The sequence below is a fragment of the Aptenodytes forsteri genome, unplaced genomic scaffold, assembly GCF_000699145.1.
Source record: "Aptenodytes forsteri isolate BGI_AS27 unplaced genomic scaffold, ASM69914v1 Scaffold240, whole genome shotgun sequence".
Classification (NCBI taxonomy): domain Eukaryota; kingdom Metazoa; phylum Chordata; class Aves; order Sphenisciformes; family Spheniscidae; genus Aptenodytes; species Aptenodytes forsteri.
Genome location: NW_008794855.1, coordinates 99128 through 117237, shown reverse-complemented (window position 1 = coordinate 117237; position 18110 = coordinate 99128). Strand labels below are relative to the sequence as shown.

Here is an 18110-nt window from a genome sequence, read left to right as displayed (position 1 = left end):
CTCCGCCACTGGCTAAGGTTTTATACTTTTATTCAAGTCACACTTTTTAAAGAATAATGGCTAATGAAATATACAAAATAAGAAGTGTGATTCCATAGCACGAATGACCTGAAATGGACCTCACTGTACTTCCAATGGCCTAATGGCAACTATTATTAAACTACAGGTTTTACAAAGTCTTCCACTAGACGTCTAGAGTTAAGCCAGAAGTTTTGGCTGTAATACAGGCAGTGATGAAAAACATATGAGTGGTAACAAGTCGTCTTAATATCATTCTTCAGTACTAAGATGGGCTAATCTGAAGCAGCACTTTACTCTGGTATCACCCACGGTGCCAGGAGGATCAAGAAGTTTGGAAGTGGAATTTTTCTTTATATTTACTTTCCATTTCACAGAACTCAGCCTAACTTCCTTTTTCTGTATTTTTTTTTTATTATTATTATTTTAATGTGAATTAACTGGACATAAAGATCTCAGGTGGATTATCACAGTGCTTCCAGAAGAACTATCAAACTTGCAAGGTATGTCCAGTTTGAATACCTATTCTATTTAAATAGCAATAAAGAATTAAGCAACAGGTTGTCAGTCACTATGTGCAGATTAATAATGTCAGGTAATTTAGAGTTAGAAGTACCACTTTTTTCTAGAACATTTGCAAGTCTACTTTGCAGCTGAAATAATTCTGTATTTACTACATCTGAGCTGCAAAGCAAAAAAAAAGCTACAGGGAATTATTTAACTATTAAAGAAAGACTTGTCAGAAAGACTTAACAACTGACGATAAAAATTTTTCCTCAGTTATTACAATCTATGAAAATCTACCCTACAGTTATAGCAGTTCTTATAGTTACAACTCAGTGTTAACTTTTTGTAATTTGGTATTCAAGTTGTTGTTTTTTTTTTTAAAGTAGATAACAGCAAAGTAATTAAAAACAACACATGAAAGAGTGAACTGTAGACGAACTACAATCTAAAAATGCTCATAGATCATATTCAGTAACACACAAGAGTCAAGCAGTGTTTTCCCTAAAAAGTAAATACTCTCTAAACATAACTTATTCTGTAAACATGCTATTTATTATTATACTACATAACTTCAATATTGGACTATTTCTCAAGGCAGAATAATTTCTTCAGTAATCTGACTGACCAAAAAATTTCCTCTTGTTTTTCTTAAGCAATTTAAGTAAGTCAGTAGAGCAGACAAAGAGTTAAACAAACTCCTTTTATTTCTGGAATGGGACAATGACTAATAGAACCAGAACTATTTTTAAATATAGCTTTCAAAACAGCTATGGTCTTGCCTTTCTTTGGACAAAATCTGTGCACAGTGCAATGATTTGTGTTATTAATGAACACAGGGATTTTTCTTTGCCTCTGTAAAGACCACCACTGTGTCATTCAAACATTTCCTTTTCAGAAACAATGCCATAGGAAATTTGCCTCCATACACCGGTAACAGAAGTGATTTCTAAATATAATTTAGAGTCTTCTTAAGTCTTAAAACTTTACCTATTAACTCCTTCAGTGTCATAACTGGTAAGACAACAAAGACCACATGCTGCAGGACTGGCAAGCAACTGCCAAGGAACCCAGACTTACTCTTTTTTCTGCACATATCCCATACTAACAATGTAACTTCTGTCCTCACAGAAAGTGTTTTTCTTCCCATAATTCATGTTCAGAATTTTCATGTCACAGAACTATTGCACACTTACATGGGAATTTCCTAAACAATCGCTAAAAGGTTTTAATCGTGTTAACATACTGACATCGCCTGCATTTAACTAGTTGCAAATGATAAGTATTGTCCTAAACTAATAACATAAAAAGTTCGTATCTTCCACATGCTGTTTGGCAAGATGAGTTTTGGTAAAGATCACCACATTAGTGAGGATAAGTATGTCCCAAACAATTAGTACAGTGATTTTAGGATTGTTACATACTTCAGGAAAGAAAGTCAGCCTTATAGCATCTCTACATGTAAAGTGTACTCTCCACATCCAGTTACCTCACTTTGGGGTGGCTAGCGTTCCAGTGAAAAGGTGCTATTCAGAAGCTTTTTGTACTGAAGAAAAGGTAGGATTGCTATAAAGAACGTGTAATGAAGAACTACGTGAGCCCTCCTTGAATTCGCTACACACTTTCTCAAACTCATCTTCAATGTTCCAGTCTGTAAAAATGAGAATGGACAAGGCCAGACTTTGTCCAAGCAACAATCATCTGTGCAGGGTATTATTCAACAGACCACCTGAGCCTGTCTAACAACTCGCATACGTCAAGAATGGCTGTCCCACTTCTTCTCCTTCCCTCTCTTTCCGTTTAACATTCCGCCCCTCTAAACCAGGCTGTTCCACCCATTCCTTTGTGCTGGCTCTGATACTCAGACTGATTCAGTTTGTTCACCCGGAAAGAATGTGCTGGTTTTTTATTTCTTGCTCACATTAGTTTTATGCTGGTTTAGTGAGTTTAATCAGCTCAGTGAACAGCCTGAGTAGAAGAGCTGGCATGAGAGAACTGCAAGTATGTACCTGGGAGCAGAACCAGCCTCAAGTGCCAGCAGTGAGCCATTAGTACAGCTGTATTCATGAACTGTACTTTCTGAAACAACTAATTAAATATTTCATAAAATTCTCATGATAAAATAATTAAAGTATTTCCAGAAAAATCAATAGGATATTGGATTTTAGGATTTAATTTTCTTTTCATTCTCTTACTCTTGAAGTTTAAGCATGCAGAAAGTTTGTACAAGTTCATTGAGATGAGCTGCAGAGTCAGAGCATTTCTACAGAGACATATCAACATCTATTTACTGGGAAACTCAAAACCTCAGCCAGGAAAAAAAAAATTAAAAACCTCCATAATATCCAGTTCTTTGGAATCCATTCTTTGGCAGTTCTTTGGCCAATGCAAACCTAGAGTCAAACTTGATTACCACCCCTAACTACAAAGCCAATTAGCAATAAGGATTTCCTAATGGCAAAACGGGAAGATGAAGCAAGGGCTTTTTCTCTTTCCTAACCAAACCAAACCAACAAACAAACAAATCACAGCTCAGGCTTCCTTCTGTAAAGGGACTTGTTTTCAAGAGATTTAACTCACAGGATTAATATATTTCATCAATGACGTATTTCAACACTACTTTTCTAGAACTGTTTGTGAACAACGTGTGTTTTTCAAGAGTTCAAATTGGCCACTACTCCAATCACAGCCTCAAACTTTTCATAGTTTGAAATCATAATTAGCTTTCTGAATATCTGAAAGGAAGGATGCAATGCATTTGCTACAGGTGCAAGTGCGGAAACAGATTTTAAATTGTTTCATAAGACAACTTTCTAGCACCAGATCCAGAAGAGCATTTCAGGAACATACATGAAAGATTACCTTTTAGGTACAGTAAAACTACCTCCAGTGTCTATCACAAATAGAAGTCAGCAGGGACTTAGAAACTAATGTCCCAAGACATTATCATGCTACGACGCATGATATCCTATACGCATAAACTGTACAACAACACTGAATAAAGCACAGAGCGTTTTGTCACTTAATACCTAAGCAGTCAGAGGAAGAAGATCAGCCTGAGGGCCCATCTGTGAAAACCCAGCCATTAAAGCACTTGTCCAAGAATAATGAGAACTCGGAAGTCTGAAAGGCTTCAAAATCCTCATCTCCTAATTAATGGTATGACTAATTAATGGTATTGAACATTTTGACTGTTTTGCTGAAGCTGAAATACAAGATTGATAGGACCAAATATTCCAAAGGTGTACAGCCAGACAGGACCGCAATTCTCCCCAAAGAAACAAATGGAGGTTCCAAATCTTGTTCCCAGCACTGTTTATATTCAAAGACTCTTTCAAGAAAACACATTGTATAGGACTGCAAGTACAACTATAAAATTCTTTCTAGGAGCATTGAAAGAGAACATTATTTTGAACACAAAGTTAAATATATGGGGAAAAATAAATGTGAAGATTCTTTTAAGAGATTGTTAAATCAGTAAAAGATACACACACTACTCAAATGAGCATGCAACTGGAAGATTACGATAAATATTAAACTTACAGTTACGTGCTGCATACCTGCAAGATACAAAGTATATTGTGCTTCTGTTTTCAGACACGTATTTGGGGGGAAGGAGTCACTTCATTCTTTTCGAAAGGGTGAATTTTATGTGGTCTAAATACTGTTAGCTTTTTTCTTTCTACGCACTCTGAAACATATACAGTTACAGTAGCAGCAATGTATGCAGTACACAGCATTTTAATGCTGTTAAGAACCGCATAGAAGAAACATCAAAATGACCTTGTATAGAAAAAAGCAATACAAATAAAAACTCAGAATTTTGAATACGCCAAGTCAAGACCCTTGCACAAACCAGCGTACTGCTTTTCCTGTGATTGAGGACCAACGACAAAATGCCTACATAAAGACATTTTTCAGCTATAAACAGATCAGCAAGCACTTAATTAGGTGATCAAACAAGAATTGACATCCGTTTAGTATTTCCCTAAAGAGGTCTATGATAGTCTAAATAGAAACATTTTTATAAACAGGATATGCATAATAAAATTTACAACAGCCCCTCTTGGTTTGCACAGCATGCTGTAGGATCCAAATGACTTCTGGAATTGGGCTTCGGAGGGGAACAATGTAGAGCTGAGGGCTGAATTTACAGTCTTCTCTCTCAGAGTTGCAAAACATCCTGTGGAAATTCTTACTATCTCTTTTTTCCTTTGTGCCTAGTTTTATAGGATTATTTGGTCAATAAATTCATCTTTAGAATAAAATCAGAGTATGTAGAAAATATCTAAGGGTTTTGACCTACGTATCATCATTACTCAGGTAACACACTATACTGTAGGACTGGACTCCTCGTTTTTCCCAGTCAGGTGCGGCTAAAAGAAATCTGGTAAAATTAGAACACAGAGAAGCTGAATGAAACTGAATGAACAGCTGTAATGAGACAGAATCTGCCATATTTTTCTAAAGATAAATCTACTTTTTAGACAACAAGACAAATCTACTTCGTAACTTGAGTATTCTTCTCAATAACATCAGAAAAAAAATAATTGTAGCTATCTGACATGGGGTTTTGTGCTTTGAAGGTACCCTAACTGATCCAACATCTTTCTGTCTTCCAGACTGAAGGACCTTTGATTACACAAGAAAGATACTTTCAAGTTAAGGGTAATCTAGAAGGCTGATGGGGTTTATGGCATTAAATTCAAGCATGGTGCGTTTTGAGCTCCTTTCAGCTGGCTGCCTAGCTGTCATGTACAGGCCCTAGGACAACAAAGCTAGGTTGAAAAAAAAAAATTATTGAAAAAATATGCACATAGAAGTATTGGTGCCCAGCTTTTTTCTGGATGTAATTTAAGGTACTGATTTCAAATGACACAGATTCATAATCTGCAAGCCCTTGTCAGAGAAAAGAGCCCTCATCAAATAAAAGTCATATACAAATGCGTTTGCATTAAAATACAGAGGTGAACTTCTGTCAATAGCAGTAATATACAAATGACTGGAATTTGGGAAAAGCTCTTGTCAGGACTGAAAACTCTTGTCTATTTTTCCAGATTAGAATAAGAAGTGTTTTATTAGAAGTGTTTAGGGAGTATCCTGATGAGTGCATTTTATGTATTGCTAATCAAGTATTTCCTGATTGTCTAGATACAAGCAATGCACATAAGCACATTAAAAATATATTTTCATTAAGAAGGAATAAAATAAATCCAATTCCAAGTTCTGGTAAAATTTTCTACAAAAATTACACTTCAAAGCCTGAAGCAAACGAGGATACTATTTTTTACACTCAACTAAAAAACTTTGTTATGGCATTAATGTCTGATGAATTAATACTTTAACAGTATTTATTATAACACATTTATAATAATATAAATATTGTATTTTAAAGAAGATTTTTAATATTCTTCATCCTTCATATACTAATTAAACCTTAATATTCATAACAGACCATTTTTCAGGACCACAGACTGTAGCAGGGAGTGAAGTAAATAGTTCAATATATTTATTTGCTGTTTCACATTCACTGATTCTTGTGTTTGGGGTTTTTTGTTTGTTTACTTTCCTCTTCAAGATTGGCTATCCTGATTAAGAAGATATGAAAGAATACACGCTCCTTCTCTTCTTGGCTTTGTGCTCTGCCAAACCTCTCATTGGTCCTTCATATTTTACACTAAAGAATATGATGCTCCAAGATATGGAAGATGATGATGATGACGACGACAACGACAATTCTCTATTTCCAACCACTGAACCAATTATACCACTAATTCCTTTTGATCTATTCCCAATATGCCCCTTTGGATGCCAGTGCTATGTGAGAGTTGTCCATTGCTCTGACCTAGGTAAGAATGAATTTGTGTGTCTGTTCTCCACTGGACTCTCCTTTGGAGGATTTGCCTTTTAAAAGATGAATTCTACAGCTCCATTAATTGCACACATTCACATATTCCTATACTAGTCATTTTCAAAAGGAGCTTACATTTTTTCAGTTAGGCTTGCAAACCATATCAAATCCACGTCCAGCAACTAATTTGTGTCCAGCACTTTTTACAACATAAATGTTTTCCCAGTTTATGTGCATCAGTTTAGAAAATTAATAAACTGCTATAGCCACCTTCCATTAGCAATGACTTCTATTGATAACAGCATAGAATGGAAAGGCATTTAGAATATGTAACAAGTAACTGTAAAACTATTTAACTGAATAGTTAGTTTATCCACTAAGAGAACAATCACAGAATGCAGAAATGCTCATATTTACATTTTAGATTACACTTTCTCCTGTTTCGTTTACTTCCATGAAGTTCTATCCAAACAGAGGAGCACAAAAGTTTGCTGTATCTTCTGTTTGCATTAGACAAACTATTAGTCCCCTCTCTCAAGAAAGACTATGGCTAAAGAAGTACTTCATTCACAACTACAAAGCAACAGGTCAAATGACAAGAAAACATAACAAAGGAAAAAGAGGCCATAAATAAACCATAAGGAAGTTTAATGCGAGCACGTAAGTGGGATACAAACTATTTGCTCAGCTTAACTTCCATTAAAGTGCGCAACACTAGTAACATTTTAACCAAAGGCAAATCTGCTACTGTCACTGTTGCAGATACATACTAGTCCCTAAATATGCATTCATTATTAATAGTGCCGATTTGAATTAGTGTTCATTGACGTTTTCCCATGATTCAAGGTAATCAAAGGACTATGCTCCTGCCACCTAGCACAGTGACAATGACATTGGTTCTCTTCACAGCTCTGCCACCATCCTAAACTTAATCCTTGACTCCTCATGTCTTAGAAACATTGAGTCAATATAGAAATTGCTGCATTTTTTAAAAATGTGTCATTATTAAGGAATCAAAATGAACTTTTGCTGACACAATAAGCTGTGGTTATTGCATCTGGTTTACAGATTGCAAACCCCTTTAACTTAAGTTCACACATAGAAAAAAACCCTATTAATAGACTTCATCTTTAAATAACTGTAACCCATTAATTCAGGAATAATTGTTAATAAACTGGACCAGCATTTGGCATTTGATGCATCAGCATTTCCACTGAAAAGAAAGTTACTATCCCTTGCTAGTCTCTTCTGCTGATTCAGGATCTCAGATGACATGAACTGAAGTGTTTTTGTAACATAACAATTAACTGGATTGGGGAATTTATACAACTGGTAATTAAGTACTGGCAGCTGGGAGACCATCTTTTGTCCACATTTCTCAGCCCTGATGTTAAGTGGACAGCTATACAAGCAACCGTGCCAGTACAATGGATAGGGCAGGTGCAGAGGTAGAAAGGAGCATTCAAGCACTGAGCAGAAATTCCTTAAAGCCACTGCGACAGCCCTGTTCCTTAGTACAGAACCACAGCCCCGGATCCTCCGAGGGCTGCTTTCTCCAGGGACTTAAGCAGTTTCCCTGTAGAACCACCTGTGCTCTGAGGCTCCTTACTTCACAGATGCAAAGAATCTGCAATGAACATCCCATGCAAGCTTTTCACAGTCAGGGGTAGAAGCAGTTCCTCCTGAAACTATCCACACATTTTTGTCATACATTCTTACATAATTAGTTCCTCTCATTATCAAATATTCCCTTCTATCCTTTGCTTTATGGCTTTTCATATTTTCTTTCCCATCACAATCATCAACTATCTTCCTGTGTTTCGCTGTTTAGCAGTTAATTTCTTTGGACTTATATAGAGGCACATAATGTTTCTGTTTATGTCACATACTTAAATAGGTTTGACATCAATACCTCGCAACATCCCACCAGATACTCGTATGATTGACCTTCAAAACAACAAAATTAAAGAGGTCAAGGAAAACGATCTCCAAGGACTCACATCACTTTATGTAAGCTTGCTATTTTCCAAGTTTGAAATCTTATTTAGCAATCAGAAATATTTTGATACTTTTAAAATACAAATGGTATTTTTTTTCTCCAATAGTATCCATAAAAATACAGTCTAACACCTGCATATTTGACTGCTCCCACATAGTAAGAAGCAAATTTCTTTGGGCTGTAAGAACTATGCTACTTTCTACAACATCCAGAAAATGTACCATTTGTATCTCACCAAAAAGATCCTCAAGATTTATTTAGTCCTTAGCATGCACAGAAACACTCCCTACATTTTAAAGGCTGCAAGAGAAGTGCTCCTTTTTTATCGGCTTAGCTGTAAAATAGCAGAAAGAACTTAATCTCACAGGAGAATTAGAACAATATTTTCTGAAGGTATTTTCAAAAGCACACAGCATACAACTAACACATACACCCCTGAAACTAATGTTATAAATCCAATTGACCTGAACAGAAAACGGATCAACACTGAATTACTGAAAAGGTCGGGTGCTTTACTACTATTTTTTAACATGCTCAAGTATGCACGTACAGACAGTCTTTAAAATAGTACCACTGGCAGCTGATAAATCTAGATATTTACAGTACACAACAATCCCTTTTTATAATGACAGAAAATAAGAGAGTCTCAGAGGCCTGGAAAGGTAGACTAAATCTGTTTTGGAATACTTATTTCCATAAGATGTCACTCTAGATCCAGTACCAATGAATATTGACAATTTTAAAATTTTCATTGTAAAAATGACAAATCTGTTCCACAAGTTATTGCAAATTAATGACATTCTATCCCACATTAAAAAGACATGAAAAAGACATTAAAACAACGTAAAACAAATCCTTTTCAGTCATATTTGGTTTCTGAGCAAAACCTGAAAATTTACCTGATCTGGGTGTTTATGAATGAGCTTGTTAATTATTATGGATTAAGCCAGGATAGAAAAATTAGGAACCACATAAATTAATTGCCTGCAACAAAGTGTTTCCAATTCCTCTTAAGTGTCTCATGTCTGGGTACAGAATGGTTATACCAGCAAGTTAGGGATAAACACGCTAATTGTGGTTTATATTCAGCACAAAAGATCTTACAGAAACTAACCTCCAGTGACTGAGAAAGTCACTGGAATACATCAGCAACCACCACATTATATATTAGAGTAACCACTTAATTACATGATAACTGAAAACTCTGAGCTGCTTTGATTTTTCTCATAATTTAATTTGTGGCAAGGCCTAACAAAATTTTTACTGAAAGCAGAGTTTACTTTGTACAAGTTGTCTGAGTACTAGTCTATTTAGCAAAGGCACAGATGGCAACTTGGATTAGGAAGGAGCATTTCCTGTTTATTTCCTTAAGCTATCCCCATTTTTTCTGGGAAACAAAGATTCATTCTGTTTTGCTCTACTTTTTTTTTTTTGGCCCACAATTCCAGAGAGCGGATGACTTACCAATGGCTCAAAGAAGTAAAAAAGGAACAAAAATTAATAGTCTGGATATGGAAATGCAGAGATGTGATTTGACATGCAAAATAATTTCAAATAACTCATATTTTGTAGTAACTCATTACAAGTTCTCTGATAACACATAGTAACCAAGAACAAAAAACTGTCCCAAAAAAGGACTAGTGTACTGTACAGTCAAGAGAGAGACTTATATTCACAGGAGTTGAAAAATTATGGCAAATAAAATATATATTCATGTCTCTATATCAGTTGTATACAGACATTAACTTTTAAGAAATTCAGATTAAAAACCTTTTATTTTGCAGCATTATGCTGAAATAAAAGATGAAATTCTGAGTTTTGAGAATTTGTCTGCATTCAGGAACAACAACAAGCAACAGAATATAACCCCCATATAATCCCACAAAATATATGAAGACAAACATTGTTTTTCCAATTTTTCTCATTATCACCAGCACCTTGTCAGCTCTGACTAGTTTTTTTCTACCTTCTAGCTGATGCTCCAGCTTCCAGGTTCTTTTTTGCTTTTCATAATCGAGTAAAATACCCAAAGTATATACAAAGTGTCAAAGTTTGGTATGATGGAATGTCCTGGTTTCAGCAGGGATAGAGTTCATTTCCTTCCTGGTAGCTGGTACAATGCTGTGGAACATGCTACCAGGACATGGAAAAATAAAATATTTTAAATACTTAATTGTTAAATTATATATCAAATTCATTACTTAAAATTCATAATCATAACATTCCTTTCTAGAGAAATTTTCTTTGTATTGGTCTTCCCGTATTTCATAGGCACTGGCTTTGAACAACAATAAAATATCCAAGATCCATCCAAAAGCCTTTCAACCAACAAAGAAGCTACGACGACTATATTTGTCCCATAACCAGCTAACTGAGATTCCAACAAATCTACCAAAAACTTTAGCAGAGCTCAGAATTCATGCTAATAAGGTTAAGAAAATCCACAAGGACATATTTAAAGGAATGAAGTCTCTACATGTTTTAGGTAAGTCCAATTAAGTAGAAGAGAAAACGTCTCTATCAAAAATGTAACATACTATATATAATTTTCATTCAAACATTTTCCCAATGTGCAATTTCCTCTTAAAGAAATATCCATGCTGTGGAAACTATCTTTCACAATTTAATTTCTGTGTGAAGTTGCTACATAGGTCGATTTTCTGGTAACCCTGCAAGCCAAGTTAGAGAGCCTTTATTCACTGGAAGCTGTGACTTCCACCACTCAGAATAGGTATTCAAAGCTAAACATTAATTAATGCTTAGGACATCAGAAGTCATAAATAAAATGAAATCAGCTGTTTATAACTTATTCTAACATACACAAAATTCCTATGCCATAAATACTCTTTTTTTTCCCCTTGGACAGAAATGAGTGCAAATCCTCTTGACAATGATGGAATAGAGCCAGGGGCTTTTGAAGGAGTAAATATCTATCATATAAGAATTGCAGAAGCTAAATTAACTTCAATTCCTAAAGGTATGCTTTGTTTTACCTTTTCTATTTTACCTATACCAGTATACTCCTAAATAAAATGCTTTAACGTCTATATGATTATTAAAACGTTCATAAACTCTGTTTTGTATTATTCATTACTACCAAACCACCTCCTACCTTATTTTTCTTTTTGTATTTAGTATCCAATTCTACATCTCAAAAGCATGCATGCATGTGCACACACACTCGCTCTCCAGCCCCCTCTCCTGCCTTCTCCCTGTCAGGCAGCCCACTCCTCTCAGAGCCATCCAGAGACTCTTCTCAGGAGAAACAATGTGAAGAAAATTATAATAAGATGTCACTTCACATTTTTCACATCAGCCTCTCAAAAATCCTTACAAGGAAAGGATAAACCCCCTGCTATTTGACCTGGGTCATAAGGGATACAGAATTCCCACTTCCTTCATGAATTAAAAATGAAACCTCAAAATTTCTAACTTTAATTTTGAATGTTTCAAGCAGCTCTGTAGCTCAAATACGCTCTGCAATATAACTGCCTTAATGCAAACCCAATACAGCATTTTATACATCTTTTGATGGGGTTTTGCCAAATGAAATTTAATGTTAACATTTTAATTAAATTCAACATAACATACTACAAAATTAAATCACTCCTTCGTATAAAACAATTAACTTGTGATTTGGAGGTAGCAATAAATTAGAACACTAACTTTACAAATCACTGACCTCCACACACAAAAAAGTAGCATGAAGGAACTCAGTACAATACTCTACCTGCATTTTCTGTAGGTCAACATAGTATTTAATCAAATTCTCATAATTTTCAACTGCTCAAAACTATTAGCTAAGAGAAAAAGGGAGGAAACAAAGCATAATACCATATGTTGTATCATTCATTAACTTACAGGGAAACTAAATGTTGGCCCCAAGATATTTGTTTCTGGATCATTCAGATAAAGAAATTGTTTCTTATTAAATTTAATCTCTTCTTGTAGACCGATATATATGCAAAAGCATCCCTGTAGAAGAGAACACTAAAAAAACCTCCAACAACAAACAAAACCAACTCACCCCAATTGTTCAGGTAATTTTAAGATCAGAAACTATATGGCTGCCTATGGTAACACTCCCCAACACAAAAAAAGACATACAATCTCCTGACACTTAGCACAAAAAAAGGTACATAAAATGATTCAGATTTTGTCTTTGTTATAGAGAAATCTCCTATAAGGAAACACAGCATGAGGTCCAATATGTGGTGTCAAATAAACGAACAAATGATAAACAAACAGGATTTCATAGTGAACACATTCTACACAAATGGAAACTAAGTTTGTAGATCCTTCTATCTGCAAATGTTATAATGAGACAAAAAGATTGAAAAATGTAACTTAGAAAATGCGCTTAAAATCTAAAAGGGACAGATGGGAAGTCTTCCCTCTTAATACCATAACTCATACACAAGCAGCACCCAGTGGAATTTTAAACCGGAAAAAAGCCCAAACAAACCAACCCCAAAGCATGTCAACTGGCATAAAGACAGACTGTAAAGCATACCGCTTTTCTTCAGTATTGTAATGCTTCAACAAACAGCAATGGGAGCAGTGCTCTCCTAAGCCATATTAGTAACAGAAATATGTGGTTTGTCTTGCTTGGTGTCAGGGTGCCATCTAGACAGATGCTAGTAAAACTGAACGTAAGATCAGCAAGCAGACATTCAAACTTGTGACTATCTTTGTCTGCCCTCACTAAAAGGATATTGTAAAAAAGACTCTCCAATTCCTGGTCGATTCACTGACAGTTCTGAGTTGGGACTATTTGGTACCACATGAGAAAACATTCTGCGTACCGGCATGGGAAAGAGCATACCAAGTAGAGAATTCTGAAAGCTTTCCTCCCAGATCACATCTTAGGAACTATAATAGCGCAATTATTACATTGTGTGGAACATATCTACAAAAAACTGTCACAGGTTCCACAGGAGTAGGATTTTGACTACCAACTGTTAGATAATTGCACACAACATACAATTTATATCTTTCACAGGTTAACCAAAAGTACATGAAAGCCGTTATAAAGAAAGCTAGCAAAATCATACCAAATTTTGGAACTCTGAAATCTTAACATTAGCATATGCACTTTCACATCTTTTTTTTTTTTAAGTTACTATTTTAAACCAAATTATGTTGATGACTCGATGCCTTTTTTTTAAAAAAAAAGTAACATACTTGTATCTAATACCCATTTCTTTGATGCAGAAACCCCCTACCCCCCCCAGATTCTTCACCCAATCCTAAACACAAAGGAAAGAAGCTGTTTGGAACATAATAAATATTCCAACAAAAATAAGTTGACTTATTTTTCTCATGCTGTGCATTTGCTTTTCATCAGAATTGCCCTCCAGTCTACTAGAACTTCATTTAGACGACAATAAGATCACAGCAATCGAAGTTGAAGATTTTAACCGGTATAAAGATCTTCAAAGGTAAAATCCCCATGCAGAATGCTTTTATTCAATAAAAGGTCAGACCTGGCAGGATCTCTTATTTGATAGTTCTCTTGTTAATGGGAGAAAAGAGAACTAAAAATTCTAAGTGTTTTAGTAAGAACTGCTGTAAATAAGACCAAACTTAAAACCAAACCAAAACAAACATTATTAGCCTTGTTATTACATGTCTTGCCTACAGTTCACAATAGAAGTGTATATTAAGAACAGCATCTGATTACAAAATGTAATCATCATAAATTCTTACCTCATGGCACCTGGGTGTTGTGTAATATAGCGTCACTTTTATATAATATCTCTTAATGTGCTAGTAGTAATATGCCTCAATTAAGCATTGCATGTATTTCTCATACTCAGAATATATGAACCTTTGTGGTCACATTATTTATCCACAGTATTCAGTATTTTTCTCTAGTCTGTTCCCTATCAGGCCCAGGCATTTTCACTCTCCTTGGTCACTCGTCTCACAAATCACCTCCCAAAATGAGGTATACAGCAACACCAACTGATTTTTATTTTGGGAACAGAATGCCTTTCTTGCAACTAAATTTATAGGATTTAAGAGTCATAATAGCTTTTTAATTCCAGAGGAGGCCTAAGTGTGCTGGAAGGAGACACTCCATACACATCCCAAAGAAAAATATAAAAGGATGGCAGGAAAAGGGAAATTTAAGTCTTGTTTATACAAACACATGGGAAAACTGGTAAAAGATAAGAGAAGATAAATCCACCTCCTGAAAACTAGCCTGAGAGAAATACAGTAGCTGGTAAAGGAAACAACTTGATAACTGTTTCCAAATGTGATGTGGTTTAAGAAAAAGAAAAAAATGCATGTTTCTGAGGAATGTATCACCGATGTAGGACAAAATAAGGAAGTTCTTTCTGTAAAGCTCAGTTAAGTACTCTGAAAATACGGCTGAGCAGCACTGAACTTTGGATTTGGTAATAGAAACTACTATCAAAGAGGAACTACTGAACTGCGTTTAGATACCAACTTCAGTTTCTGAGGAAATCAAGAAAGAAAGGAGAAAAAAGGGATTGCACGATGCGTGGAAAGAGCAATTCCAAACTGACCTGTGCCTTCACCTTCTGAATCAACTTCCAAGCCATGCAGGCTGAAGTCTTATAGCAAAAAAATCTAACTAAGGCCTCAATTAAGGAAAATGTGGAAGTAGGAAAAAAGCAGTCCTGCTAATTTTTAAAATATAATGGTTTTTACTAAGTTATATATATATATAACTGTTTCTTTACAAGACTTGCACTTTGGCTATTTATTAGAACCACACTTTTTATTACTGTGAGTATACTTTGTAGCTATACTACTTGATAAAAAGGCATGATTTATTCACAAGCAGATTGGTTGATGCTCATCATTAACTCTTGCCACTAAAAGTAGAAAAACCTGCATGCAAAACTGGACAACTGCTCACATCAGGCTAGCTGCTGTCCTTTAAGTGAAGATTAAATTAAGAAGAAAAAATATTTGTTAGATCAATGGTGGGTTTTTTTTCTATCAGAGGTAAGATTTCATCATCTTTCCCGTTCTTTTTTCCCCCCCTATGTCTACTCCTGTGTATTTCAATCTTTAGGAAAGAAAAAGTATGCTCTTCAATGCTGTTGTGAATCTCAATTAATCTTTAATTAAATGTTCCTTGTACTATTTCTAGGCTAGGCCTTGGGAATAATAAAATCAAAGATGTGGAAAATGGAAGTTTTGCCAACATACCGAGTATACGTGAAATCCATCTTGAAAAAAATAAGCTCAAGAAAGTTCCTCCTGGATTACCTGAACTGAAATATCTGCAGGTCATATATTAAACTTAATAGAAAGCTCTGGTAGTTACAAGTTGTTTGACTTTCACACTGCCATACTGATTAGGACATAACTGAAAAGCATCATTAACTGTCACATATATTTTGACATGACTCATACTAGGAAAACCTGAAATCATATATGTAGTTAAAGAAATAAACAAGATCAAACAGCAGGAACACTTCCTTGAAAGAAAAGGAAAACAACACGCTACACCCAGAAAATGTTTTCAGAAAGTTTGTTACAGATTTATTATAGTTTCTGTATTAGCAAGCCAGAGTGGAAATTTTTCCATTTCCACGCTGAAAAGCCTTAAATCCAAAGAAAATTATTTATGAGGCTGAAATGATAAGATTTTAAAATTTGTATTTAGAACTAGATACATTCTGCAATAAAATGCGTTCAAAACACATTTATTTCCCGAATTCTGGAATAGCAATTAAAATCAAGTATGTTTTATAAGACGACATATACTTAGGACACAGAGCAGAACAAAGCATGGGGAAACATGAAGAAATGCACAGATGACAGAGCACATGATAAGCTATTTGGTAAAAACTTTTACCTCTGAAAAGCCCAAACATCAAATTACAATGTAATGTAAAATTAGATATACAAAAGAATTCTTTTGTCAATGTACATTATTTTACTTAACAAATTCTAAACTCTATCACAAGCCTTTTTTTTTTTTTTTACTAATTTAAGCCACATCAGCATTAGACTTATCTCTTCCTATAGCCATACCAACAAATCTCTTCTAATATCAACTTTTCTAGAGACTACTTTTTGAAATTTATTAAATCACTGAAAATTTGCATTATGGGAGAATATAATACTGCATCATTATAATTCTTACTATAAGAGAATACAAAACTGCATTTTAGGAGAATGTTCCATGAGAAGAGAGTCAAATTATTCTGACAACACACTGATAAAATACCATATAACTTTTTTTTGTGGGAGACACTGTGGCAGGAGGGAGACATTTTTTAAAGATTTAACACAAATTTTTAATTCCTGTTACTATTAAGGTCTGCATCCAACTGATCTTATAGCAAACCTCAGTTGCCTATATGCCAATGAATGTTTAGCTATTTTTCCCATTTACACACTAACTATTATATTTTACTATTTCTTATTGCTGCAGGTAGTCTTCCTTCATTCTAATCATATTGCAAAACTGGGAGTGAATGATTTCTGTCCAACAAGAGGAAGAAAGAAGAAAGCATTATACAGTGGCATAAGCCTCTTCAATAATCCTGTGAAGTACCGGGAGGTTCAGCCTTCAACTTTCCGTTGCATTTTAGCCAGAAACAGCGTGCAACTTGGAAATTTCCTCAAGTGATATCCAAGTTGGTCATTTCAAAAAGCAACTTGTCCAAATCAGTTCTACAATACTTGAAAAGAGTGTAAAATTGGCATTTTTCTGCAATTTAACCAGTTTACAAAGTATTTACTATTTCAGAGATAATTAATTAGAAACAGTATGTTAGTAGGATCCATTGTATTATTTGACAATGTTCAACCTACATTTAAATAATTTAAACAAAAGCCTTTATATCTTATGGAAGGACTCTTGGAAGTGGAACTGGAAACTGTATTTGATGTTTCCTATTATAGATGATAAACTCTTTACTTAAATCACATAGTTTTAACAGATTCTTTCTTTCAAATAAATTCTAAAAATCAAGTGGAAGTGACTTTTTCCACAGTAAGGACCTTTTCCTTTGCCAAAAAGTGTTGTAAGAAAAGTTGCAAAAAAAATTATCAGACTTCAAGGACAACTTCTTGTGCCATTTTTGATAACCAGCAAAGATGCAATAAAAAGGTATGGTATTGTGAGGTCTTTTGTCTCAAAACTAGAACATATTTTTATAATCTATTAAGTAAGACAAAGGCGGGTTTCATATCAAGAACTAACACACAAAAAACCTTTAAAAGTTTTTAGTATTTTTTCTTGCAACTTTAAGAGGGAAATGTCCTTCGATGTTTTGCTATCAATATAATTTGATGCGCTCTGAACATTAAAAAGTAGGATTCAGTCTTTATCATAAGCTTCAAGCTTAATAGGAATGATTATTAAACTCCCTTTAGGCCAGCACAAACATTTTCTTTTATCTATAACAATTGTAATCATGTTTTTCATTTAATTTTTTCCTCTTTTATATTTTGACATCACACGGGTTAAGAATCCCTCATTAATGTAAGTACCTTAAAATTGCTGAATGCAAGCAGATAGCTGGAACTCAGCTGCCCTGACTTCTTACGTAAGTCAGCGCATAGAATTCTCAATACTGACAGTACTGTATGAAATGGTTATTTTATATCTATTTAGTGTATATTTGCTATTGGGATTCAAAATAAATTAAATAAACTTAAAGAATACTTGCATTTGTATACATGATTACATTACATGTCAAAACATTCAGAGAGATTATAACCAAACACCTCCTGAGTCTTCTC

The 18110-nt window shown here is 34.6% G+C and overlaps 2 protein-coding genes across 4 annotated transcripts in view; one reads left to right on the top strand and one right to left on the bottom strand.

Moving 5' to 3' along the window:
• Positions 1-18110, bottom strand: part of CENPP (centromere protein P) — a 169426-nt gene that overhangs the window by 72896 nt on the left and 78420 nt on the right. The gene's annotated exons all lie outside the window — the stretch shown is intronic.
• ASPN (asporin) lies at positions 279-17953 on the top strand. Its single transcript, XM_009274612.2, has 8 exons — positions 279-521; positions 6101-6371; positions 8271-8383; positions 10644-10857; positions 11239-11349; positions 13720-13813; positions 15502-15640; positions 16795-17953. Exons 2-8 carry the CDS (start codon positions 6125-6127, stop codon positions 16990-16992), a joined length of 1116 nt encoding a protein of 371 aa, XP_009272887.1. The 5' UTR covers positions 279-521; positions 6101-6124; the 3' UTR covers positions 16993-17953.

What these genes read in the sequence shown, in the direction of transcription:
- ASPN (XM_009274612.2), top strand. Translation starts at nt 6,125, where the DNA reads ATGAAAGAATACACGCTCCTTCTCTTCTTGGCTTTGTGCTCTGCCAAA. An exon ending in ATTAACTTCAATTCCTAAAG is followed by an intron (nt 11,350 to 13,719) that starts GTATGCTTTGTT and finishes GCTTTTCATCAG; the next exon opens with AATTGCCCTCCAGTCTACTA. An exon ending in CGGTATAAAGATCTTCAAAG is followed by an intron (nt 13,814 to 15,501) that starts GTAAAATCCCCA and finishes TACTATTTCTAG; the next exon opens with GCTAGGCCTTGGGAATAATA.